This window comes from Rhinolophus sinicus, linkage group LG09, assembly GCF_036562045.2.
Source record: "Rhinolophus sinicus isolate RSC01 linkage group LG09, ASM3656204v1, whole genome shotgun sequence".
Classification (NCBI taxonomy): Eukaryota; Metazoa; Chordata; class Mammalia; order Chiroptera; family Rhinolophidae; genus Rhinolophus; species Rhinolophus sinicus.
In genome coordinates this window covers 36,539,676-36,566,622 of record NC_133758.1, presented here as the reverse complement: position 1 = coordinate 36,566,622, position 26,947 = coordinate 36,539,676, and the positions used below count along the sequence as shown (strand labels likewise).

The 26,947-nt window shown below is 37.8% G+C and overlaps 1 protein-coding gene across 1 annotated transcript in view; it reads right to left on the bottom strand.

Annotated features, from left to right (window-relative positions):
* CDH2 (cadherin 2) overlaps positions 1-26,947 on the bottom strand; it is a 207,117-nt gene that overhangs the window by 16,513 nt on the left and 163,657 nt on the right. Inside the window, exons 8-14 of the mRNA XM_074340200.1 lie at positions 18,584-18,721; positions 17,710-17,895; positions 15,002-15,255; positions 13,431-13,573; positions 10,209-10,442; positions 9,689-9,922; positions 7,542-7,681 (exon numbers count right to left, since the gene is read on the bottom strand). Coding sequence (XP_074196301.1) covers positions 7,542-7,681; positions 9,689-9,922; positions 10,209-10,442; positions 13,431-13,573; positions 15,002-15,255; positions 17,710-17,895; positions 18,584-18,721 — 1,329 coding nt within the window. The remainder of the gene's footprint in view (positions 1-7,541; positions 7,682-9,688; positions 9,923-10,208; positions 10,443-13,430; positions 13,574-15,001; positions 15,256-17,709; positions 17,896-18,583; positions 18,722-26,947) is intronic.

Genomic DNA, 26,947 nt, shown 5'->3' with positions numbered 1-26,947 from the left:
CATCTTGTTGCCAAGGTCATTAAGAAATGCACCAAAAAGTTTACTCAGGGAGGCAGTGTGAGAGGTTTTTAGTGCTAGAAAGGGAGTTCAGATGGTTATGTAAATTAGGCACTGGGACCTAGCATTCAAGTCTGTGTACAGCTGGTTAAAACAAAACTCACTGACTTTAGTCAGGAAGGTCTAACAGGATCTGGCACGTGGGGAGGGGGAGGGCATTCAAAGTTCCTGGTCCATTCTTACATTATTAGCCTTCAATGAGGAGAGGTAGTGATGAAACACAACCCAGTGATAGCCAGTTTGCTATCTCCTAGGCAAGGCCTAATACAAGTGGAAATTTTTCTTTTATTGTAGCTAAGGCAAGCAACTTTAGAATTCCCACTTAGATACGGGAAACATTTTTAACATCTCCAGAATGAGTGACTGAGAAAAACAAAAAAATACTAACATGAAAGTAAATAGACAAAATTCCAAAAGGAAAAAAGTTATCTGGAAAAAAGCTGACTACAGCATAGGCAAGAAACTCTTCAGACAGACACAAAAAGCAATGGAAGGTAGAAGAGAACATTATTATCTCACCCTCTGTAGCTCCTGGCATTAAAATAATTGAATAAAATAGTGATAAGATGTCAACACAGTACCATCGGACTGCTGACAAGTAACTCAAATACCCTTGCAAGCTTTATGTAAATTACATTACGACCTGATTTTTCTTCCCCAGAGAAATACAGTTATGACGATGACTATTCAAGCACATGGAATGATGTGAAAAGCTAACTAGATTTTATGGATTTTTATTAAAAGTCCCCCAAAACAAAAGACTGACTAAAAGCATTTTTGGTTTGAATAATAAACCTAGCAAAGCTAAAATTACTTGGGGACATAAATATACAGATGAAGATACTCCAGTTTCTGTTTTCATATACTGCATTTTAATCTCACCGGATAGCCAGCTTTCTACTTCCTACAAGGGAGGTTGCAGAGTCCCCATTAAACATATTCATTGTTTCTGTTCCCATGGTTCACTGATAATGCTGCCCTGTCACAGCTTCTTTTACAATTCTGTTTCCAGAATTATGAATGAGCTGAATTTTCAGTCTTTGGTGCAAAATTATGGTTCTGCTTCAGAAACTGGCACTGCTGAAATTTTATCACACCGTATTTCTCATTATAAAATTAAGGCATGTTCTTTTGGAAAAATGCAGCAAATACAATTCAATTAGATTTGTTTGAGCAAATACTTTCTGAAGAGTCTCTTGGGTTGTAGACTCGGTTACTGACCTCATAGAGCTTTTAGTCTAATGTCTTTCAAAAGAACACAATTAAAAATAATGAAAACTTAATATACAAACTATTACAAAAATATACAATGTGCAAGTGTCAGCACCTGTGAAAGATGCTGCTGGAAGAAGTGAGGATATGGCTGCACAGAACCTTCACAATCTAGCAGAGAAATGGCTTCAAAAAGATGATGTTTGTTGTGAAGTTTGAAATTTTTTTATCCAATGTTTGTCGTTTCCCATTCTTTCCATGGGAAATTCAGTTATAGCCCTATAAAGACGAGCACATTTCCTAACCCTTCCAAGCACTGCTTGTCTTAGGAGACAAAAAGTATAGCCTTCTGAATGCATCTTTAATTCCACTTTCCACATTCTTCAATTCCACGTTCCAAGTTCTCTTTACCAAAAATTAAAATGTCACCACTCAGACAAGATCAAAGTCATTCTATCTTACCATGACCTATTATTCTATCTTGGAGGAAACCTAAAAATAAGTAATAAAGAAATGGCAATATTTGGTTGGTAATACAGTGGCAGAGCATTAGAATCCTTTACTAGTTTATGTCACATATTTTTAAAATTGTCTAAAGAGATGTATTCTCTGTTTTAAGATAAACTTACACATAAACTCAATATAGCAAAGAAAGCATAGTGCTATGATTTAAAAAGATGGAATCTGAAATCATAGTGCCTTAAGGCAAATTCTAGCTCCACCACATCTAACTGGGTGACCTTGGACAGATTAGGTAAATTTCCTGTGCTAACCTCCAGAGCATTCAACCTTTGGACAAAAAAGCTAATAAACACTCCATGAATGGATTAAAATCCATAGCAACGGTCAACACACTTTTTCTGTAAGGGCCAGATAGTAAATATTTTAGGCTTTCGTGGCCATACAGTTTCTGTCATAATATTTCAACTCTGCTGCCGTTACAATAAAAATAGCCATAAACAATATGTAAACAAAGGGCATGGCTCATAGCTGTGTCTCATTATTTATAAAACTTTATTCGTGGATTTGGCCAGTGCTGGTAGAACTATGGCACATACCACTTAGTATCTTAGCTTTTTTTTTTTTTTTTGGCTTGCTGCTAACATATACTTGGTATTCAAATCTTTATCAGTTTATTACTGGGATATTGACACTTTCCATTCTTATAAAACTAAATGTAGTAAACTTGTGATTAGTTGAGAAGAATAAATATTAAAACAAATTTCACAAAACATTGTGTTCATTCACGTGAAGTGACAGGAATAGCCAATAAAGAGTCATGCGCAAATAATGTGCCAATTAAAAACATTTAATACCCAGTGGGGAATAGGTCAGTTCTGTAGCTCACCAACGTGTGTCACCTGGCCACAAGTGTTTTGAGACTAGCATGTAAAATGGAAATGACAATGTGCTAACCCAATCCCCGGTGAAACTTTCCTCTTGTGAAATCAGTGTCACGCTTTCAATCACTAATATGTATGAGTGTTTGCAGGTGGGTATGAATGGATGCATAACTTGGGAACATAATTAATAGAGTGTGCTTTAGCCAACAATAAAAATGTTGCAAGTGGTCTTCACAGTTATATCCAGATTCAGCCATCTGTTAGTTTGCTGATACAGCAGAATGATTTTGTAGAACAATTATTTCAAAGAATCAAAAACACCATGGTTAAATTAGACAGCTTCATTCTCTGCTGGGTCAGACAGTGGGGCTGAGTTGCTCACAATGGGGCTGGTTCCTGAGACTGGCAGGAAGTCCCCAGTGACCCCTGGCTCAAGCAGAGATCCCTTGACTCAGGCAAGTGTCTGGTTTGGTCACATGGGGCTTTCTTGTACCTGCACCCCATACCTCCATCTAAGTATCCAGCTTGGGTTTTAGATTTTAGTTCCTGCTGCCTAGATTGTATACTTGATATTTAAAAAAGCAATAATTTGGCTGCTCACTCAGATTGCTTCTCCAGATTTGAACTTTATTAATGCCTAAATGTGCTCAATTTTGCAAGCTGCACTTAACCAATTAATTGGGTCTTACCCTTTGATTGTTCACAAGCCCGATTACTAGTGGTCTTCAACTAGGCTGTGGTTAAGTGCTCAGCCTCACTGGTCCTATCCAGTCATGCCTGCCCTCTGCAGAGCAACAATACTAAAGAACACATCTATCATATGACCTCCAGAACAGTGCAGCAGAGCTTGGCCTCCCAAGTCAAACGGACGTGGGTTTGAAAACTGTACAAACAGCAGGGTATGCTGCATAGAGCTGTCGGGAAGATTTTATTAAGAGACATGCAAACTAAGAGCGTAGCACTAGCACTGATGAATGCTATCATTTCCCAAAGACATCAGAAATGTCAAAGAATGAAAGTGAAGTTGCCAGGGGTGTATAGGTTCAATTAATCCTGTACAAAGACTTGCAAACTAAGAGATTGAGGAAGAGGGCCTCATGCACACCCATTCTGTGAGTGCCTGCCAGGTATAAACGATCCTAGATACTGGACTACAAAATAAATATGACAAGCCTGGTCCTCACAGCGTTTAAGATCAGGACACAGAGCTCAAAATATATGTAGAAACAGGTTCCTGTGGGAGCACAGAGAAGAGACACTTGTTTGAACCTGGAACTCCAAGAGAAGATGTCTTGAAATAAATCGTGGTGGTTAAATAGTTCGGCAGGTAAAGACCATGGACTAAGTGTGAAATGACATGGCACAGGTAAGATGTACAGGTAGCTCAATCCACTGCAGTTTTAAAATGCAAAGTGGAAAGACAAAGAGAGGAGAAGTTAAATCATCAATGCTAAGAGTCCCCATTCCTCAAATCTTGGCATAGGAACTGGGGGTCTTACTAAATCTCAGACACCTGAACTCTGCTGAATGAATGTGCTTTCTGTGTGGAGATTCTGGAGATCCATCTACTGAAATACTCAGACTAATTTCCATAAATAACATAAAAATATCTAATTAAAAAAAGCCAATTGACACTTGGACAGCAATTATATCCCAACCTTTTGGGTTTGGCCCTACTCAAGAAGACTTCAGCATCCCAAGAAGTTCTAGCATGTTCTCCATGTAAGGGAAAGATGCCCTCCTGGTTTTGGGTGAGTCTTACAGACTGTTTCTGCCCGTACTGACTGCTCATACAGTGTCCCGTGTTTATGAGCTGCTGCACCTCCTGTATCTCTGGTATGTCCAGGGGCCTACTTCCTCTGGCATATCGGGATGGTCAGAAGGATGCATGGGGTCTAATAACCTCCTGTCGGTAGGGTAAAAATTGTTCTCATAGATCCTCAGGAAAGAGTCTCTAAATCAAGTCCCTGACCAGGGCAGGTTAGAGACTTCCCGCTGGTTCTTCTTTATAGGCAGGAGTGGAAGTGGTACGTGCCATTTTAAGGCCTGGTCCATAAAAATCTCCAACAGATCATCCTCCTTTCCCTTCTCCATCTAGTGATTGCATGTATGAATGTCTAGGGTGACCTTTGAAGCCACATGGGGTAGATGGGGGAGTCACTGGCTCTCCGGGTCCCTGAATGACTGTGTGGAGTAGAGCAGATCATCCCTCTCCAGCTCAAATTTCCATGACCTGAAACCCAATTACTGCAAAGTAAGCAAGAAATACATTTCAACTAGGCTTAGGTCACTGAAATTTTATAGTTGGTTATAGCAGCAAATCTATTTTAACTAATATATCTGGCTAAATATATTTGTGACTAACTCTCTTGTTTTTTTTAAACTAGTACTAGAGACAATCTCATAGTTTCAGAGCACTGCAGTGTCTTATCCTCACAGAAATTTATTTTTGTTACTCTAAAACCTAGTAATTATTATACAGTTGAATCAGAGTCTGCAAAATCAGGTATCTATAAGGATAGGCTGGTAACATAAATCAATAAAGCTGGCATGAAAAATAGAAAAAACAATTACTGGAACATGCTTGCCTTAAAGAGGAAACCTCTATTTAGTTTCCAACAATTGTCATGTCAGAATGCAGGCCATATTGCTAGATCTTTACATTTTTTTGAGATGATTGAGCGATCCATAATTTATGTGAATTTTTCCTATTTTTATTCTCTGCAAGCTAAATAAAATATAGCAATGGGCTTTGTATAAACAGACTCGTATTGTATGAACTGTGACTTTAAAGTGACATAGAATCCAGCTTTCAGACATGCCCCCCAAACCATCAAGGTTGGTATCAGGTATGTTCTTTGAGAGATCAGAACCATCTCTGATGCCGAAGAAACTAGCCCACAGCAAATCTCTAAAACTTAAGAAGCCAATTTGGAAATTCAGAGAGTCCTCACAGTCCTGGAATGTGAAACCTACTGAGCCTAAGAGGTGCTGCGCCTTGTCTGGAGAGAGAGAGAGTGAGGGAGGGAGAGAGGGAGAGAGAGAGAGAGAGAGAGAGAGAGAGAAATATTAGCCAATTGTGATGGTACATCAGCAGCAGCAGTGAGTTGGGAAGACAGGCCTGGTACACAGTGGATAATATGGGCCAAGAATCCAAGAATGATCAAGAGAAAACTGATGTGGAATTTTTAAGTAGCCACTTACACTTTCTTCACAACCAGCTCCAACAGTTGTCAGCTTTAATCTCTAATCTAACGAGCTGACAGCCTGTGGAGACAACCAGCCCTGCTCCCTAATGCTACCACTGCTCCATAGAACCACCAACCATGGTCTAAAGGATTCCAGTGTCCACTGGTTGTCATTTGTGAAACCTCCCAACATGAACCGCAGCACCTTCTTTCATAGATCCTGACTCCTTACAACAGTCCAAGGCCCTCGGCATGGAAAATTTCCCAAGTTAAATCTTAAGAGCAGAAGTAGCTGCTGAATGCCCCAGAGTCTACTTCAAAAAGGGGACAGCCTTCTTCTGGTAAATTCAAATGACATTCTGAAACACACCATCTTCTTTGGCCTCAGGTGGACTAGGATTTAATGCCCACTTCCCTACCTTCTCACAGTGTGTGCCTAACTTTGCTGTTCTTGGGGGAGGGCCGAATAAAATCATGCATATAAAACACTTACTATAGTGCCTCACACATAGGGCGCCCCCACACAATAGCTTTTGCTATTACGGAGCTGCATAATGTCAATGGATTTAGGTAGAGGTTGTTTAAAGTGAGCATGTAATACACATTCACTAAATGTTTCCTAATATAAAAGCAACCCTAATTCACATCTTAAGCTTTAAAGAGCTGGAAGCTAACAGTTTTGTTTCCTATTCTGGGGCTACAAGAGGATGGTTTCAGAAAAAGAAAGCTATTGGCTGTATTGTACATTCATTGTGATTTTATTAGTTAAGCTGATAAAGAAGGAACTACATGCAAAGATCATTTAAAAGGAGACAGTATCTGCAATCAGCCCCACTGGCCAAGAGGGTACTAAAGGACATTTACTAAAGAGGGTAATTATACATGACTTGATAACCACCCAAAGTTCTGTTGATTATTGCAGTGAAGCAGATACAGAAGGAACCTCATCCTCTGAAAAAAGACTGGACCTTAAAAGTGTCCAACCGCCAACAACACTGTTGAAATAATGCTCCTGGTTCACAACACATCTGATGCGAATTTCAAATATGGGTCCAACCTAGTCCAAACAGTCCTGACAGTCCAAACCAGGGCAGACTATCCACAAGCACTGAGAAAAGTCTACCATATACAAGACAAGAAAGAAGATAGGTGTTTTTTTTTTTGTTTGTTTTTCTTTTCTTAGGCCCTCTTTGGCTATTTTGTTAAAGAAACTAACAACCTGTGTTTTGGCACAAAACTTAAACAGATAGATGCTTATCAACAGCAAGAAAGATAAGGGCTAGCTTGTCAAGGATGCTTTGCTTTGTTTTCTTTCTAATTAGTTAGCTCTTTAGGAAGGATACTTCCTCTTGGCAGGAAGATGGGAATTTTGGCTAACCCAGCTTTAGGCTCGGCGTTTTAGCCTTGGGGACAGCTACAGCAGACATACTTTTGTCAGTAACAACAGGCATCCACCAACCACCTAAACTGACCTCTGAGATCTACGCATCCTTTAAACCTGGTGATTTTTTAAGGCTGTCAGCTGAGATATCAAGCAGACCACTTTCTGATGATGACAAGCTATGTCTGCCTCCTTCGGCACAGTCTCCCTCCACATCTTGAGTAACACACATGTTCCATAAAATACCAGCCATGTGTAATAAAACGAGACTAAAATTTGTCTAGAACATAACACGGCACCAATCCCATTTACATTATGTGATCATAAAATTTTATTTTAAAGATGTAAAATATTCCTTACCTGGTCTTCTTCTCCTCCACCTTCTTCATCGTATTTTAAAATATTATCTCTTACATCATCTTCTGGATCAATTAAAAGTTGCTTGGCCTGGCGTTCTTTGTCCCGGCGCTTCATCCATACCACAAACATCAGAACGAGGACTAGGTAGGAAAAAGATTGAACAGAAGCATAGTATTTTAATTAAAACTTGACCTGTCTAATCATAGTCTTCAATACTAATAATTTAGACTTACAATAGGTTGAAAGCTTGTAATGAATCTTTTGCTCTATTTTCTGTTTCTGACCTCACGTTAAGAGAGACAAGACAAAGCAAGACCCCTAGCCCTGGGTTTAGAATGTGAAGACCTCGGTCCCAGAATCTGGTGGCCTGTGAATTCACAGGGTTATTGTCTGTCCTCAGTTCCATCACCTACACATAGAGGCAATAACTATTTCGATCTTTTCCTCTGGCTTGCTAGAGGATAAGATCCTCTTAATAAAATGGTTTGTAAATTCTAAAACAACAAATAACAGTACATTAAATTGTTACTCGGTCATTTAATCGCTGTTTCATTCAGGTTGGTCAGTCATAATTAGACTCCCCAGCTCAGGGAGAATGGCCTTTCTCAGAGAGGGTAAGGGCTTGCCAAGATGACTTGGGCCATAAGTTGCAATTGGATTCGCAGTTGAATCTTGAAGATTTTTACTTCTAACGGCTGGTGTTTTTCTACTGCACTACTGTGCATTCTGTTTCATATTAAACTGCAGGTTTCAGGTAAAAAAGCCTAGAGGATTAGTTTGAGCACTGAAATAACATTAGGCTTTCATGCTTTACACTTTTGTGCCAGGTTTAGAATCATAAATTTTCCAGAAGGTTGATGTTAAAATCAGCACCAATTCCTTTTCCTTCAAAATGCTATAGTCACTTCTTCACGCCGTAATCCATCATATCTAAGTTTTTCTTGATAAGGTTGGCATATATGCCACATTTTAGTTGAAACTGAAACATATCCCTAAGTGCACATCTAGGAATGCATTCTCTCTGCAATCTGGAGATATCAGTTTACATCCTGAAGCAAAAGATTTAATGACTCCTATTTGAGCACATTTTTATTATTGGCCATAAAAGTAAATATCCTCCTTTAAAAGCCAGATACATGATCTCATTTGCCATTGTTTCAGGGCTAAATCTAGCAAGTGGATTATTAGTATAGCATGCAGGTTTCAAATTATAGTCAAAGTAGTCTCCACACAGGAAGTAAAAAATGCTCAGGCTTCTATAGTAATTGCTTAGAATAAAGGGACAGAATTCTAAATTACCAGAACACTTGTAAATGGCAAAAACATAAAAGAAATGGCCAACATTTTCAAGAAAATGATTGGTGCATAGCATGATCACACAATAAACTAAGTCCTGCTGCTATTCAACAATAAAACACAGGGCCTAGGCAATTTATCCTTTTAACCTGCATGCTTAGAAGTGGTTCCGAAAGTACTTTCCGGTGGTTAATTTCTTGCATTCCATTGAACCAAAAATTGCAAAGTATCTTCAAAAGGAGCAATTCCTTAATCTAGACTTTCTCTAAAGACATAGAATGTATTGAGCTGTGTAATCACTTCCATTGTCAAATGTGCTATATGAAGTACGATTTCTCACTATTGTATGCAGCCCTTCAGAAACAAATACCTTGAATCCTTGCATGACTGGAGCAGGTTGCTGACTGTGCTTTATATGAAGGAAAGGAAAGGAAAGCAATACGTGTATTTTCCTAAATCATCAACTACGTGCCATAAATTCTACTCCTATCATAAGATAAGTGCTCAAACTTAGTACTACCTAACATTTCTCTAGGAAAAGAATTTGTCACAGCTCCCCAAGCCATCTGCATCAGAAAATGGCAACAGGGCACGAAGAGGTATGCTGCTGGGTTTGCCGCAAACATGTTAAGTGCTTGAAACAATGGTGAGGGTTTTTCCTGTTCTAAAGTGGATTTGTCAGGGTTTTTCCTATTCTAAAGTGGATTTGTCTCATATATGATTGGCAAGAAAATGCTCAGAGGTCAAAGAGAGTTGTTAGATTACTTTGAAAGAAAACGATAACAAGTTACTTTGCTAAACATCCTCAAAGCCACGAGTTAAAATCTAAGAGCCAAACGGAAAATACTTACTGAGCAGGATGATGATGCAAAGCAGGATGGCAATAATGGCACCTGTGCCAAGCCCTGCACCCACAATTCTATCTACGTCTGTGCAGTCCCCGTTGGAGTCACACTGGCAAACCTTCACACGAAGGACGGAAATATTTGATTTGGGAGGATTACCCGAATCTGTGATTATGATTGGAACTTCATATATTCCAGCTTCAAGAAATTTTATCTTTAAATTAAGCTGAGCAAAATCACCTGTATAAAAAATACAGTTTGATAGTTAATACATAACATGATAAAAAAACACATAGCATTTTCTAGAACGTACTTGCTACCTAATAGTATATGCATAGTAGATTACATCTGTGCTGCACTGGAACACTTCTTTGGCTTTAAGGGGTTTTAATATCTTATTTAAACTTTAAGTAGCTTTTAAAATATATTTAATGAGAAGATTATAAAGCACCTAAAATTACCTTTTCCTACCAGGCTTCAAAATCTCTCAACTGCACATATATTCAAATAATGAACCTGTTCTTACCATTAAGCCGAGTGATGGTCCAATTTCTCTTAATAGTCACTGGAGACAAAGGAAGATCAAAAGCAAATGGTCCAGCATTTGGATCAATGTCATAATCGAGTGCTGTGATGTTAATTGAATTGGGGTCTGGAGTTTCGCAAGTTTCTGCCTCTTGAGGTAACACTTGAGGGGCATTGTCATTAATGTCAAGTAAATAGATCTGCAGTGTTCCTGTTCCACTCATAGGAGGAATTCCTTAAAAGGGAGAAAAATCACACCAACACTGAACAATTCTCTCCAATGAGCCTCTATGACAAAGAAATTCTCAAAGCTGCTAACCTTGCCCTGATCATTGCATAATCTTGGAAAAATCTGGTTGCCACAGCACGTGGGCAGACTGTTTTTGGAACAAGGCCACTTCTTGCTTCCTTTTGAGGATGACCCTGAGCTGCCATACTGGCGTGCAGGAGCTGTGTACATTGACAACGCATGCCCCTGCCAAGTGCAATTCCACACCTTCTGTGCCCTTGCTGTCTGTTACTCTGGGCCCTGTACCCAACACGCTCCTCTAGGCACTGTGGAGAATATAAGAGAAGCAGAACACGAGGCTCATGATCTGGACCTTGCTCTTTTGATGGAGAACCAAGACATGTGCATGAAAGAACATAAGGATGCTTTGAAAGTTCAAACACAGCTACAAAATATTGAAAACAGTCCACAGATGAGTAATACAAACCCACTTACGTCATCTTGGGAAGGAACACCATGGAGAAAAGAAATGACATTTATTGACCAACTGACTACCTTCTTGAGAAAGTATCAGGTTGCTCTATAGACCTCATTCCACTGTAATCCTATGAAGTAGGTTTAAACAGATATGAGGAACCCATGTCTCTGCAAACTGCACATGGTCACACACTCTTATAAATGGTGGGGTTGCTACTAAAGATTGGTCTGCCTGACCCCAAATCCATTCCAGTTCCACCATAAAATGTTGTCTCTACCACTTCTTGTGATAGTTTCATCTAGTTATTTGGCCTATGCTATACGAGAAATATTTATAAATAAATGTATATATTGAATATATATGTGTATATATGTATATACAGTAAGCCCTCAACGTCAGCAGTAGGTTCTGCGTCTTTAAGCGAAATGACGTATAACGAAACCAATTTTACCACAGGTTAATCGATATAAACACGAGGTCCTACCACGTTAAATGAAACAACATTATTTGAGGAACCTGCTATAATACAAATATAATAGAGATTATGTCATTATACATACATACAATTATACTATTTAATTATATATTATATAAGTATACTATACTAGAAATATAACCATTTTGCAAATAAAGCTGCAGACTAAGATCCAGAGGTTTAGATGATCTACCCAAGGCCTGCAACTAGGAAGGAGCACACATACATTCTTGAGGAGAGGTCAAGAAACAATCTCCATGGACCTCTCCAAGGAATATGAATGGCTTTGAGAGCAGGGAGAATTAAGGTGGAAGCATAGATTGGTCAGGTGGAAACGATGTTCTAATACCAACACGACCACTATGATACTCCACAGTTTGAGGAACTTTCACATTTTTCATCATATTTAACATTATTTGGCTCGGATAATCACTCTACAGAACAAGCAAGCAGCAAAAACAATTTATCAATAATGAAACTAAGGCGATGCGAGTAGCAGAGCTTGTCCGACCATAAAAGAGCAGAACTGGGACTCCAAATCCAGCCTTGTGATTTAAAGTCAAGTGTATTTGCCAAGCATCACAGTGACAGATTTAACCGCTCACTTCTCTCTCATATCAAAACCCCTTCCATTAGAAAACAATCCACCTTGGTCAATGAAGAATTTGGTAGCAACATTTGTATAAATAATTTTATAGCTCTTTAAATCGCAACATAATGGTATAAGATATATTATTTTAAGTTCCACTGTAGAGGAAAGCTACCGCTTACGTATGGTGAGAGAGTATAAAACATACACTAATGCTGTGCTTTGATGTGCGATGCAGAAGCTGTTCCTACCAAGTTTCAACTCTAAATATTTGAACAGTAGTTCTCATATCAGAAAGGATAAGGAAAATATCCCTTTGGCTCTGTCGCCACATAGATTTATAACAGATAACGATCTCATTGAATCTTATAATACAGGATTTGGAAAGGTTCATTGAAACTGTTCTTATCAAAAGTATTTGATTGGCAACATTTTTCAAACTGCACAACTCGACGACCAGATTGAAGCCTGCTGTATTTATTATATGCTACCACTCATAGTCTAACACTAAAAGGATTTTTAAAACAGTTGTGATTCAGTTTTGAAACTATTAACACATAATAGAATATTTATTTGTGTGTTTAGTTGGTGCCAGGCACTGTTTTAAAACTTTATGTGTATAAGCCATTTCATCTTCCCCAATACACTATGAGTTAGATACTGCTACCACTATCCTTATTTAAGAGAAAAATGAAATGGACAGATTTAAGGCCATGTTGCTAATCCACAGTTAGAAAATGGCAGAGCTGGAGTCTGGACCCAGGGGTTTAGGAAGAACTCCAGAGCTTGCACTCTTAAACACACATCATACTAAAATCTAACAAAGCAAAACAAGTGCAATACCAGGTTTACATAAATAACTTTTATCTTATGTATCTTTTTTAAAAAAGTGCTATCTATTCAGCTCAACCACTTAGAATCCAGTATTGACCCAGATAGAGAAAAAAAGGTGCTAAACTATATGTTCCAAAACCAACACACTAAAGCTGTGTACTCAATTATCTCAACTTATGCACAAAATTAATAGTTTCCTAGCTCGTGGCAGACTAGAGGCAGGGAATTAGAAAGAGGAAACATGCTAGAGACAGACAAACTGATGGTATCAGAAATATAAAAAGACCATCTCAAAATACAGTGTCTGGGCCCCTAAGGATACACTCAGCCTGCAGTAATCAGGCATCAACGTATAGCAGGGCAGAAAAACCACAAAGGTTTGTAATCACAATACTAGGCTGCCATGGAGGGTTTATGGACATTCTACAACACAGGTAATATGTCATTGAAACCCCAGCGGAAATGGAAAATAGATGTGGGGGCCTTAGGGTAATAAAGGTCAGTTTTCTAGACAATTGGGTTTCGTAGAAAACCTCATTTCCTGATGATGCATTCATGATGAGGCTCTATTCTCTTTAACAACATACAGGATAACAGTGACTATATTTAATTACGTACCATTGTCAGAAGCAAGGAAAGTAGCATTATATATATTATTTTTCACATTCGGTGATTCTCTGTCCAAAACAGCAATTGTAGTTATTTGCCCATTCACAGGATCTATTTTTAGCCAATTGGCAGGATCGGATAATTTTGTGTATCTACAAAATGAAAGTGCAGTAAGTTTAATTTTTTTGTGATATGAAACTTGAAACATAAAGCGGTATTTCATTGGTTTCATTCCAAATGCAACCAGCTCATCAATTTGCATTTTTGTAGATGGTGGTTGGAACGAGAGCTTTTGCATGGAAAAGTATTTCTGTAAAAAGTATTTCTGTAAAGTGGTTATTGGAAGCACATAAAGGTTGTATGTGGACAGGCATGCAGGAAACAGTAGATACACGTTTGAGGGGAAAGACAGGAGCTCAGTCTTTCTACTGTGGGCTAAAGTGGATTTGACAGATCCTATTTTAAGCTCCTGTCTAGTTCAATGGATAGCAATGGTGCAGATCAAATAGCTCAAACATACCTTTTAAGCAAGCAGTAGCCCTAATGTACAGGACTTAAGAGGAATTACAATGGAAGTTGAATTTTCTAACATATAACTCCTAAAACGTTGACAACCTTATCATGGTGGAGATGAGGTCATAGTGGGGAGACCCGCCCCCCATAATCCCATGCCTGCTAGGATCTCCCACACTGGGCCACACCTGAGAACTACACCATTCAAGGGACGTCCCACAGTTTGAACGTGTATGAACCAGATTATCTGTATCAGTCGATTTATCATCTTAAACTCCTTGTTTATTGCAGGGGATAAAGCTTGGGTAACCAATATACAAGTTAGAAAAGGTATCCTGTTTCCAGAGGTAAACAATGGTAGGAGTCCAATACACAAATTAATTAGCTATTTACCTACGTTGATTTCAATGTATAGAAAAATGGAGAAGCTACGTAGCTAATATGCAGTTACTTGTTAGCAGCAGTTCTGAAAGAAATTAAATAAAATATGGGATAATTTAAAAAATTGTCATCACCAGCAATGACTACTAGTCATGTGGGGTATGTTCTGCCAATCAGCTCTACTCCCTCATCAGGAAAGATATATTACATTTTGATGAAGTTTGAGATCTTTACAGATATGCTTTGGAAGTCCTTTCACTACTGTAGAGGTAAATGATTAAAATAATTATATTTTATGTCTTGGTTTGGCATTAGTTTTCTTCCTGATGTGTAGAGAAGAGATAAATGTTATAAGCTTTTGAGTGTCTCCTATTTATTTACAGTTGAAGCTTTTTTTGTGATTTTGGTATGGAATCACAGGCTAAATTATTATATATTTAAAAAAGGAAAGGGGGCAGAAAAAAAGAGGCAGGGAACATTTGTTTTTTCCCCAAATAATAACTGAGGAGATTCATTCTTATATTTCTTATCTACTATACTCATGGATCAACTGAGGAACCGTCATCAAAGAATTAAAAATTATTTTGTAACACGTAATTTTAATTCCAATGAAAATTTCTTACTCGTTTTATGCACAGCACAGAATATATGTAAATTATAAAAACACTGTCAATGACATTTGATACCTAATATTTTGCGGCATGTATCGATCTGGGTCCTGAGCAGTAAATGTTGTTAACATGGTACCAGCATGAAGGCCTTCTTCTTGGCGAATGATCTTGGGATTTGGGGCAAAATAAGGGTTTTCATTCACATCAATAACTGTAACAGACACAGTTGCAGTTGACTGAGGTGGGTGCTGAATACCCTTGGCTAATGGCACTTGATTTTCTGCAGCGACAGTAAGGACAAACATCCTATTTGTTTCAAAGTCGATTGGCTGGGGAAAAAAAAAGGGGAAACCATATTTTTGCAGGAAATAAGAATATTTGCATTCTGCAGTTTATTATTCTATCAACTCCTTTTCCAAAACATTACTTTTTCATTCACACCAGGTTCCTCTCAATTTTCCAGAAAACATGCATTAGCATGGTCAGTGATTGAAATATTTACCACAATTTCTAGAAAATATTTATAAATCTTAGCTACTTCAAAGATTTATGCTTACAAAATAATGCATATTACTATTGTATGGATTGAATTTATTTAGCTACATCTAAAATCTTGATTATTCATAAGAACAGTATGGTTGACCAAAAAACTAAATAATACGAATTCAAGTGAGAACATGATGGTCTAGATTATACTCTTCAACATTGTTACAAAGACCATTCCTCACTAGGAAAGCTTTTGCCAGTCTGTGATAAGTGGGAAAAACAGAAACTAAAAAAATGTAATTTTTCAGAAAGCTAAACTTATTCTATTTAAAAGTATCAATTCATAAATTGAATTACACATATTAAAGAACACACATACACACTTTTAAAAAATAATAGTATTTGTAGGTGGAAGGTTTTTTTTCCTCCCCGACCAAACTAAAACTCTGGCTATTTGCCAAAATAATTCTGGGTATTTTACTGATCTGTAAAAATCCCAAATGTAAGAACAACACTCTAGATAAAAGACAATGCACAAATAACCCTTACTGTAAATGATAACTTCCAAAGTTCCACTGAACCCTACTGTCAATAGAAAAGTTACCGGGAGTCAAAAGTGAACAGACTGAACTTTCATTCTTAATTTCCGTTGATCACCTTCTAATGGAGGTGCAGATAAGCAGTACTGCGTGGGAATAATACAGAAAAAGAGCTTGGAGCGCTCTCATGCCATCACAGGTAGTCTAAGAATGATCAAGAGCTAAAGCTAGTAAGGAAGCCACATGATTAGCACCAACCTCACCAGTTTCTTAATCTAGACCACCTCTCCAAATCTTTAAACACAGTTTTTGTTTGTTGGTTTCCTCACTCTAAAATCCCCAATTCAGCATCCCTTCCTCAATTATTGTAAACATGACAGTAAAGAAGCCAGAAAGTTAAGACAGAATTATTTTGAGCGATTTCATGCACCACATAACACTTATTTATGCTAAGTGGTATGCATACTTCTATGAGCTTTACCGTGGAGGAAGCTTCTCTAGCCCTCACAACAACGCTATGACTTCCGTACTGTTACCATCCTCACTTTCTGCCTGGGGAACCTGAGGCTTACAGAGGTTAGCCAACGTGCCGGGGTCACAGCACTGCCAAGAGCTGAGCTCGGCTTCAAACACAGACGTTCAGGCTCCGGGGGCTGTGTTCTGGATCACTTGCCTATGTTCAGCAATTTCTCAGCGCCACTTCATGGGGGAAGTTATCACTCGACTCACGCACATATACAGTTCTGGACAATGGACACCTCAGTGCATCTTTCTGTGTTAAGGCAACATTTGGGTTCACTTACAAATCAAGAGTGCTGGGATGGGAGGCAGGGAAGCACATCTGTTCACGGGGTGGTTAAACAGAAGAGAGGTTCACTTTAAAGAGCTCTTACATTAGCGCTGTGGATTTATTACACTTGAAGTTAACACCCCCCTTTACTTCTAGCACTCAGTTTTATGTTATTTTTTGACAAGGATCAGAAAAACTAATTTCTTCAAGTCTTGAACATAGCATTTAAAAACAGCAAGGTAAATTGAAAACCTTTTAAAAGCGTAGGCCCTCTTCTTGCCTGCTCATTCCATTTTACTTTTGTGCTATTTTCTACATTGTTCCCTGAACCAGTACTCTAATAGCAACCTACAGGCATAAGAATAGTAGGTGCTGGGCGTCATTCCTAATAGTTGTCAATTGGTGATCCAAACTTCAGGATGCGAAATGTCACTAACGCACAACCACCCTGACGGTTAACCTTGTGGTGGGCTTTCCTGTCTTCAGATGGTTAAAAATGTCCAAAACGATTTAAAAATGTTCATATTCCAGAGATAACGTGAACATATCTATGTTGGCCTCAGCCTCAACACACACTGCAAAATAACAAACGGGACTTACCACAATACATTAATTCCAGATTTAGAGATGTTTGAAAGAAAACAGTCCTAAAACTGAATAAGAAAAGAGGTGGCATGCATAGAGGGTGCCAAAAAATGTATACACATTTTAAGAAAGGAAAAAAACTGTATTAAGTTGTAATACTTAATATATACTGAGAACAAAAGATGAATACAAGTCACGTGTGACTTCTGCAATTACAAGAGGTGCTCAAAGTGGTTACCATCAGCGTCCAGACACTCCTGATTACGGCGAACTACTGCTTGAGCAACATTGACCAAACTGTCCACTGGTATACATTTTTTTGGCACCCATGGCACTGGTCACTGCAGAGTGGCCATAAGGTCAATGACCTGAGTTGCACTTACTTTCACCACTGTGACTAGGCCGTCGTTACTGTTCGGATCGGTCTGAATGGCAAAGCGCCCTGTGGGGTCCCCACCGCTGATCCTGTACACCGCATTCCAGGCTGGCGTGTGGGGCTGATCCTTATCAGTCACAGTTAGATTAGCTACTATGACATCCACCCTGTTTTCAGGGACTTCACCATAGAACTGTAAGAAAGAAAAAAGTCAGTCAGAAGAGCGACGTGCATGAGGGAAGGACAACAGCCTGTCTTGATGACCACACCTGTCTTGATGACCACACAACCCTGATATTACTGTCCCATTAAGTCTTGATTATCCCCACTCAACGAGGAGACCAGGAATGCAGGTAATCATAGCATTTATGTTTGATTTTAATAACTGTAACTTTTCTCAGCAGTCAATGTTTTCCCAATCATGTCACTGTTTCATTAATATTAAAATTAGCATCCATTTAGGAATATCAGGATGAGTAATGGGAGGGAGGAGGAAAGGACTTGTCTGAGGGAAATAATTTTCCTCCAGAGATAATAATAATTATAGGCGGACGAAGGAACAAAAATCAGTCATGTAATTCATGAACCTGAAAATATTTATAATTATTTTGTTATAACAGCACTAAGTTTTGGGGGGAAATTTCTTCCAGGCAGCATATTTTAACAGCGTTATCAGTGGACTCAGTGACTGAGAGGAAACAAATTACTTTGGTGCCTTATTTAAACCGTGGTTTAAGTGACAGAAAACGTCTGAGTCAGTAGCCATTCTACAATTAGGTTATGCGACTTTCACCTCTATTTAACACATTTATTATTCATGACAAAGTATCTCAGTAATGAACCACAGACCTAAAGTTCTGTGAGTGACAGTCTGTACTTACTGACATGGCAGTAAACTCTGGAGGATTGTCATTGACATCTGTCACCGTGATGACAGCCGTAGCTGTGTTTGAAAGGCCGTATGTGGGACTGCCTTCCGTGTCTGTAGCTTGAATTATTAACATATACTGTTGTACTTTCTAAAAAGACATAAAGATAACTTAAATGAAACTAATTCCTCAAAAAGACATAACAGTTGTTCTATAAATGCCGCTTTATTACACACGGAGAGCACAGCATCGTTCATTCTGATTAACATTACTTGAAATTTCCCAAGTGGAGTTTACTTTAACTCACAAAAGCACAGGTCTGGTCTTTATCTAGAGAGATTTAACTATATATTTTCACTTCTGCTTGTGGAAGGAATGCAGTGCAGATGTGTGAAATTCACAGCTGAGTTGAACTTTCATCTGGCTTCAAACTTTCCGTTTCTTCTGAACTTCTCAACATTATGATCAAGCATTCAAGTCCATTGGTTTGTAGTTATTTTATCATATGTTAATTTCTGCCCAGTTTAGGATACAAAAGACAGTAAAGAATCTTGAGAGGGAGAAGAAAGTATATATAACTCACAAAGTATATATGCTTTCTTTTATATATATATATATATATATATATATATATATATATATATATATATATATATTAGGTAGGATTACTGAATGAAAAAGTAGGCACATCACAAATTTGACATATACTTAAAAATTGCTCTCTGAAAAGTCAATGCCAAGTTCAACTCCTACCAACTGTGTTTAAAGCCTATTCCTCAACCCTCTTGCCAAAATGAGATTTTATCCATCTATAATTTTTACTAATCTGATGAGTTAAAAGTGATAGCTCATTTAATTTACCAAACTGATTCCATGTAAATTAATAATTATTACATATGTTTATACATATTTGTTGGCATACTTGCATATTCTTATCTGTGTCCTATTATAACAGGTTTGATAAAATATTTTCTCCTAATTCCCATTTGTACATACTATTCATAACTATATAGGAGAGATACATTCTTAAATGAACTAAAACCTAATTAAAGGATTTATGTTTATATTCTTCATCCTGGAACAAAGTCGGTATTTAATATTTGTATACGCAATGCATTGCTATTTGGACATAACACTCATAGTGTCCACAGACCTATAACGGATATGGACATATTTACATACAATTATTATCAAATAGGCATCGCTGCTTTCAAATTTCAGAGACAATTTTTTAAAGAGGAGTCAAATTAAGCTGTAATACACTTAAGAGAACATCTTGGGCTTGTCTATAACATTAGATGACAAACTTGTATATTAGGAAAACCTAACCAAAATGAGTATCTAAAATCATTTGAAATCTCTGTGGAACTTGGTACAGATAAAAAGTTGACTGGTTTCATAAATGTTAAAACATTCTGAACAACAAAACTCATTTCTTCGTACAAAAATAAACTGTCACTGCAAAGTGCAGTTTTCCGTGATTCTAAATATAACTAACATTATGAATGGCCCTGCTTAAGGGATTTCTGGAGCTTGGATAGAACAGACACAAATTGCAGCTTTTGATTTAGTTGTTAGTGGGAAGAGCAAGGGAAAAAAAAAAGGAGGAGGAAGAAAAGCCAAAGCTCACACATTCGATTTTAAGTCTCTGTCCACCCAAATGCCAATCTCTAGCAGTTATTTACTTTAGTTTTCTTTTTTTATCTTACTAAAAGAGAAAATACCACACTTTCTTAAAGTTAAAAAAAAAAAGGGAAAAGAAACAAAGGAATAGTGCTGGTTGAGCCATTTTAAGTTTTCTTAACCCGTAACACCTCACCATAATGCTTATGTAGGCTAAAGTATTTCTCAATGACTTCCTTTCCCAATTAAGAGTGTCATTTCGGCTTAATGTTCTCATGGTTAGTGAGAGAATTTTGTAGGGCACTCAATTCAGTCTCCCAGCTGAAAATAAAAATTTGTTGTTGAAATTCCATTTTTTTGGTTAGCTGCTATTTGCAGAAATGGATGACAATCTCAATTTTTTTAAGTTAAGCTTTTTTTTTAACATAAAAAAAAACAAGAAAAACCACAGACATTATATGGAGACATAGTTCATTGTTAATGCCTAATCTACCAAGATTTTTAAATCATATAAGCATAATATATGAAATTATCCATTGAGCTGAAATAGTGGGATCAGTAGCTAATACTTGAAATTTCCTATTGCTTCAAGCTAGTCTTGAAATCTGTAAGTCACAAAAGAACTTTGTTATTTCTAAAACACAATGTCTCTTCAAATAAAGAAATAACAACCTGGCAAGTAATAAATATAATTTTCGAATGCCTGGTTGGTAAAAGGCTCTTACATTCAGTAACGACAGCCTACGTTTTAGACAACCAAACTGTTTAGAGCTTCTGGCTTAATTTAGTCACTGGGCATCTGGTTCTGAATGACTGACATTTAGATTCCATAAAGATTTGACTTTCCACCTTCACAGTCCCACATCTGACCAAGGGGCTTTGCTTAAAAACACTTCCTCACTTCCTATTCTAGAAAGGATAAACTCATCTGCTTGCTGACAATCCTTCCCTCTCTTTCTCAACTATCTTACCAAGGCTATCACGTTTCATCCACTTTCCCCAAACCTTTGGCTTTTTAAATTTATTTTCAAATGCCTGTCATTTCTCGATGCCATTGCATTTGACATTTCCTTTCGCCTAAACTGGTGGTTCTCAACCAGGGTGATTTTGTACCCTCCAGGGGACATTTGGCAATACCCTAGGACATTTTTGGTTGTCAAAACTGGGGGATACTACCGACATCTAATGGATAGAGGCCAGAGATGCTGCTAAACATCCTATGATGCGCGGGACAGGCCTCCATAGCAAAGATTTATCTGATCCAAATGTCAATAGCGCCAAGGTTGAGAAACCCTAGCCTAGAATATCCTTTCCTTTATTCTGAGCCTGATAAACATGAAGCTTAAATGTCGCCTCAGAGATGACTTCTGAAGGTCCTTGAGGCCGAGCTGTTTGTCTACTCAGGAAACACTTTTTTTTTTCACTGTTTCTAGTTTATATGGTTGTCATCAATCCATATGCCTGTCCTGACCCGCTGTGTACACACCCCTTCCCAGGGCACCTGCTTTGTCAATGTTTATGTTGCTGTCATACACATAATGCCTGACACAGAGGAAAGCCTAGCAATAAATGCTCTTTTAAAAATTTTTTTAAATTATAGTGGATATACAAATTATAGTAGCTTCAAGTGTACAATATTATGATTTGACATTTATATAACTTACAAAGTGATCATCATAAGTCTAGTAACCATCTGTAAGTATCCAAAGTTATTATGATATTATTGACTATATAACCTATGCTGCACATTATATTCTTAGGATTTATTTATTTTATAACTAGAAGTCTGTACATCTCATTCCCCTTCACTTTTCTGGGCCATCCCTCCCCCAACCCTCTCCCCACCCCTGGACGGCCATCAGTTTGTTCCCTGTATCTATGAGACTGTTTCTACTTTGTTTTATGTTCATTTGTTTTGTTTTGTTTTAGATTCCACATATAAATGAAGTCATATGGTATTTGTCTTTCTCTGTCTGACTTATTTCACTCAGAATAATAGCCTTGAGTTCCATCCAAGATGTCACAAATGGCAAGATTTAATTTTCTATGACTGGTTAATATTCCATTGTGTGTGTCTCTCTCTATATGTATATAAGTGTGTGTGTGTATATATATATATACACATATCATATGTAACATGTCTTCTTTATCTATTCCTCTATTAATGGATACTCAGTTTGCTTCTTTATCTTGGCTACTGTAAAAATGCTGCAGTGAACATATATATGGGTACATGTATCTTTTCAAATTACTGTTTTCACTTTCTTTGGATAAATATGCAGACGTGGAATTGCTGGGTCACATGGTAGCTGTATTCTTAATTTTTTGAGAAAGCTCCAGACTGTCTTCCATAGTGCCTGCACCAGGTTACATTCCCACCATCAGTGCACAAGGTTTCCCTTTTCTTCACATCCTCGCCAACACTTCTTTGTTGACTTTTTGCTTTTGGATGGATGAATGGATGAGACACCTTGGACCTTGCATTACATTAGAAAAATCATTTTAGGTCTAGGAAAAACCATCTTCTTTACACAGTTAGCTATCATTTATTCCTTAGAACATATACTAAGAGAGTAAACTACCCCACTGTTTCCCAAACTCATTATTCATAGACCGTCTTTCCAATTCTGCCGCTCCTCATATTTCTATACCATGAGACACTTACTCTTTACCTTGACATTAACTCCCTTTAAAAAAAAAACCTTAATTTATTGTAAATGTACCATAAGTGGAAAACTAGCATCACTTGCCATACACATAACTGTAACAATAAACACAATACAATCCTTGTACTCTGGTAGTCTTTACTTGATGGAGTAGCATCTAAAAGACCTGTAGTCTCTGGTTTTCTCTAGAGGCTTCCCTATGTGTATCTGTTAAAATTATTGCACCTGTGTACCACGTTTGAAACACTGAACTAGAGGGACATAAGTGAATGAAGAGGTGAGACCCTTCAGTCATTCATTTGGCAAATATTTAATAAATGTCCATTAGATGCCAGGCAATGTGGTATTTATTTGACTAAAATAATGAACCAAACCAGAGGTGGCTTTGCTGTCATTAATGATGGGGATAGATATTATTGCATCATGGAACCAAGTGTACAGTGCAACTGGAGTAAAGGTAGGAAGAAATGATGCAAGGAGCCTTTAACGGGGCGTCGGAACGAGTCCTCAGAGCATGAGGGAGGAATGAACGCAAGAAGCATTTTGGGGGTTAATCAAGAGGAACTTGATGACTAAATATCAAGGTGGATTGATGGCCGTGCATGGTAAAGGCAAGCAGACCATTATCTTGGGAGGCTGAAAAGAAGGTGGTCATATAGAACTGGAGATTCATCAGGAATCACAGATTTAGGGAGACAACACATTTGTTTTTGAATTGCACTGGATTAGGGAATGGACATTTACATACATAATAATGTCATGAGAACTTACAGGGGAAGTACAGCTTTGTGAGCCTGTTCAAATTTTTAATTCCTAAGCCCCAGTTCCCTCATTTGTGAAATGGGACTGATAGTATTACCTATCTTAGAATCTAAAATGTTTTTGAATGCTAACTGTTTGTTGACATTGTTCTAAGGTCCTTGGTGATAAAAAATAATAATGGGCATTTATTGAGATTGATCACTAACTATGTGCCAGGCACAGCACTAAGCACTATACATTATCTCATTTAGTCCTCACAAGAATCCTATAAGGCAGGTGGATTATTTCACTCCTGTTTTACAGATGAGAAAACCAATGCTTAGGGAGGCGAGGAAGCTTGCCCAGTGATGCCCAGCCATAAGTAGCAGAGACAAGATCTGAATCCAGGAGCTCTGAGTCCAGAGTCTGTACCTTTAATGGCTCCACTACATCAGTGCCTTCCAAGAAAGTCAGAATATATGTGTGGCATGTGTGCATCTGGGTAGGGTAGGCATGAATCCAGGTTTCAAAGAGAAGAGGAAGGAGTGGGAGTTGAGCAGTAAGTGTGGGCTGTACCCTGAGGAGCCTGGTGCTGAAATGAAGAAGAAATTCTTGTAACATGAATATTTCTTCAGAGTTTTTCAGGGTGAATGTGAGGAACACATTAGCTTCCCTTAATATTGGGAGTAAGAATGCAGACATGATGTCTATGAAACATAGTCTTTGTGTATCTGGAAGGATGCACAGACTACAGTGGGTGCCCAGGGAAAGGGCTGAGGACCAGCTGTCAGAGAGTGAGGATTAGCCTGCTGTATAGACAGATGGGAAAGGGATTTTCAGACAGAAGAAACAATGGGAACAGAGAATATAAAACTTCAGATTTGTAGAAGGAATTGCATGGGGTTGCCTGGGGCATCACTTGCTCATAAGCAGAAGGCAAGAAATTCCAGGAGGGTAGGTAGTCTAAAGGAGGTTTTGGGGCCAAAGTCATAGAGGGTCTAGAATACCATGTGAAAGAATTCTGTCTTCATCCTATGGGTTGTGGAGAATCATTTTACCATAAGGGAGAATCAGCATGTTTGTACATAATGAAGAAATCTGTGGGGTTTGTAGAAAGGAACCTGTAGAGACGGGAGGGCTGAGCAAACAGAAAACAGAAGAACATTCCTTTAGGGTAGAACACAGAGTTGAGGGCACAAGTAAAAGGATGATTAGGCTTGAAACACAGGAAGTATAATTCTTTCTTTGCCATGGGAACAATTATAATGAGTAAAAGCAATGGTGCTCACCTAGTAGATGCTGAGGCCGGATTTATGATGGCAACGGGGGGAAAATAAGAGCTAATATTTATTGGGCACTGTGCTAAATGCCTTATGCTTTGTGTTCCATAATCCTTACAGCCATCCCATGAGGTAGGTCATATTATTATCCCCACTTACAGATGTGGGAGGTCAAATAGCCCATAACACACAGAGTTAGAATTCAAACCTAGTGAAGCAGATAGTCAGGAGATGGACATAAAGAGGGTGGAGAGAAGAAGAAAATGCCAGGAATAGGCACCACCAAGGAATGCAACAAGAATGCAGGTACAGATAAAAAAACAAAACTGAAGACTGAGGTATGTAGTGGGTACAGCTTTATGTCTGGAAAATTGGAAGAATTAATATTTTTTAAAACTTGAAGATTAAAGGAAAATAAAAAGTTGAATCTTAGTAAGCATTTCAGTCATTAAGAGTTCAATCACTTAAAAGTGTCATGTATTCCGGGAGAATGATAACTGAAATTACTTTTAACAGAAAGAAAACTGAATTCTAATAGAAATAAAAGAATTTCAAGCCTGCACGAGGCCTGAAGTCAGAGTAATTTATCCCCAGCCTCAGGCAGAATTAGCATAAACCATCCTAGACAGACACATTTTTTTCTATGTTAAATGTCTTTTGGAAAATGAAGGTTTTCCATAATTTTCCCTAGTAACTTAACTCATTGTTGTGTTTAATAATATTACTGTCAAGAAACTACATCTCTTATTGTATCTAACGCATGATTCTATAGTTTCAAATGCATTTATTTCCACATTCGTTTCATCAGGAGGTAGTGAATAGCTGTTTCTGTCCACTGCAAGATATATTTACCCATGATTATGATGTGACTTCAGACTTTCATCCTCTGAACTAAACACAGTCTCTGATTTTTAAATATGGTTGGTCTGCTGTAGTAAAACTATCTTTAATTCTCGATGCCTCTTTCTTGACATGAAACAGCCAGGCTAAATGTGATAGGAATATTACTGTATGAAAACAAGATGAAGCCCCATTTCTGTATCTCACAATGGAAGTGTAAATAAAAGAAATATTAGGATTGAGAGATTAGTAGGAGTTATACCTGCTTATGTGAGCAATCTTGACCTCAAGAGAGAATATTAAAAAATATACCATATTCTTATAAAATAGGACATTCATGCTGAGTTTATTGCCATTTAAGAATAGTATTTCATATAGTATTGGAAAAGGTGCAAAGACATACATATTCTGAATGTCACCAAACTAAAAGTACTATTGCAAAAACTAAATTTCAACAACCTGACACAAAAAATTTTTAGAAAAAAAAAATTGTTGACACCTGGAAATTAATAGGTACAATAAAATAAGCATACATCTAGCTCCAAAGTAAGGCTCTCAGCTCAGTTGTGAATAAAGTAATCTTGATTGGCTCATATTACTTTATCCAAGTGCTTCTAGCACTATCTTGTGTATATAATTAATTGCAATAGTAATGTTTCCTTCGATCCAATTCAAGTGAATGCTAAGGCATATAAATAAAGCGTCATAAAAACCAGCTCTTAAAAATCCTTGTCGATAATATTTATTGTGGTAGGTATAATGTTTCCTTTTGACATACATAATTTGAGGTCTCATTACTATAAAGGCTGGCTCAGCCAGAAATCTACAGAGCATGAATCCTTATGAATTGGCACTTGGACAATTCACTCACACAATGATTCCTGATGGCCAATAATGAGCTTGAGAATGTCTTAAGAAAATGGTAAGAACAGAATAGAGAAAAAGTATAGAAGATTCATCAGGGCTGGAGTTTTCATAAAAGGATATAAGCAGGGCTTAAATTAGAACATGAAGAACTGGAAAGTTCAAGATCAAGATCAAGATGCAAGACATTCCTGGTAGAAGGAATCATACGAACAAAAACACAGAGGTGTGGAGGAGCACGGTGGGTTGAGGTCTGTCACAGTGAGATGACCACCTGGAATTTACTGAAATACCCATTCCTTCTCAGATTGTGATACTACATAGTAATAGTTCAATACCACCAACATTTTATGCCTTTTCAA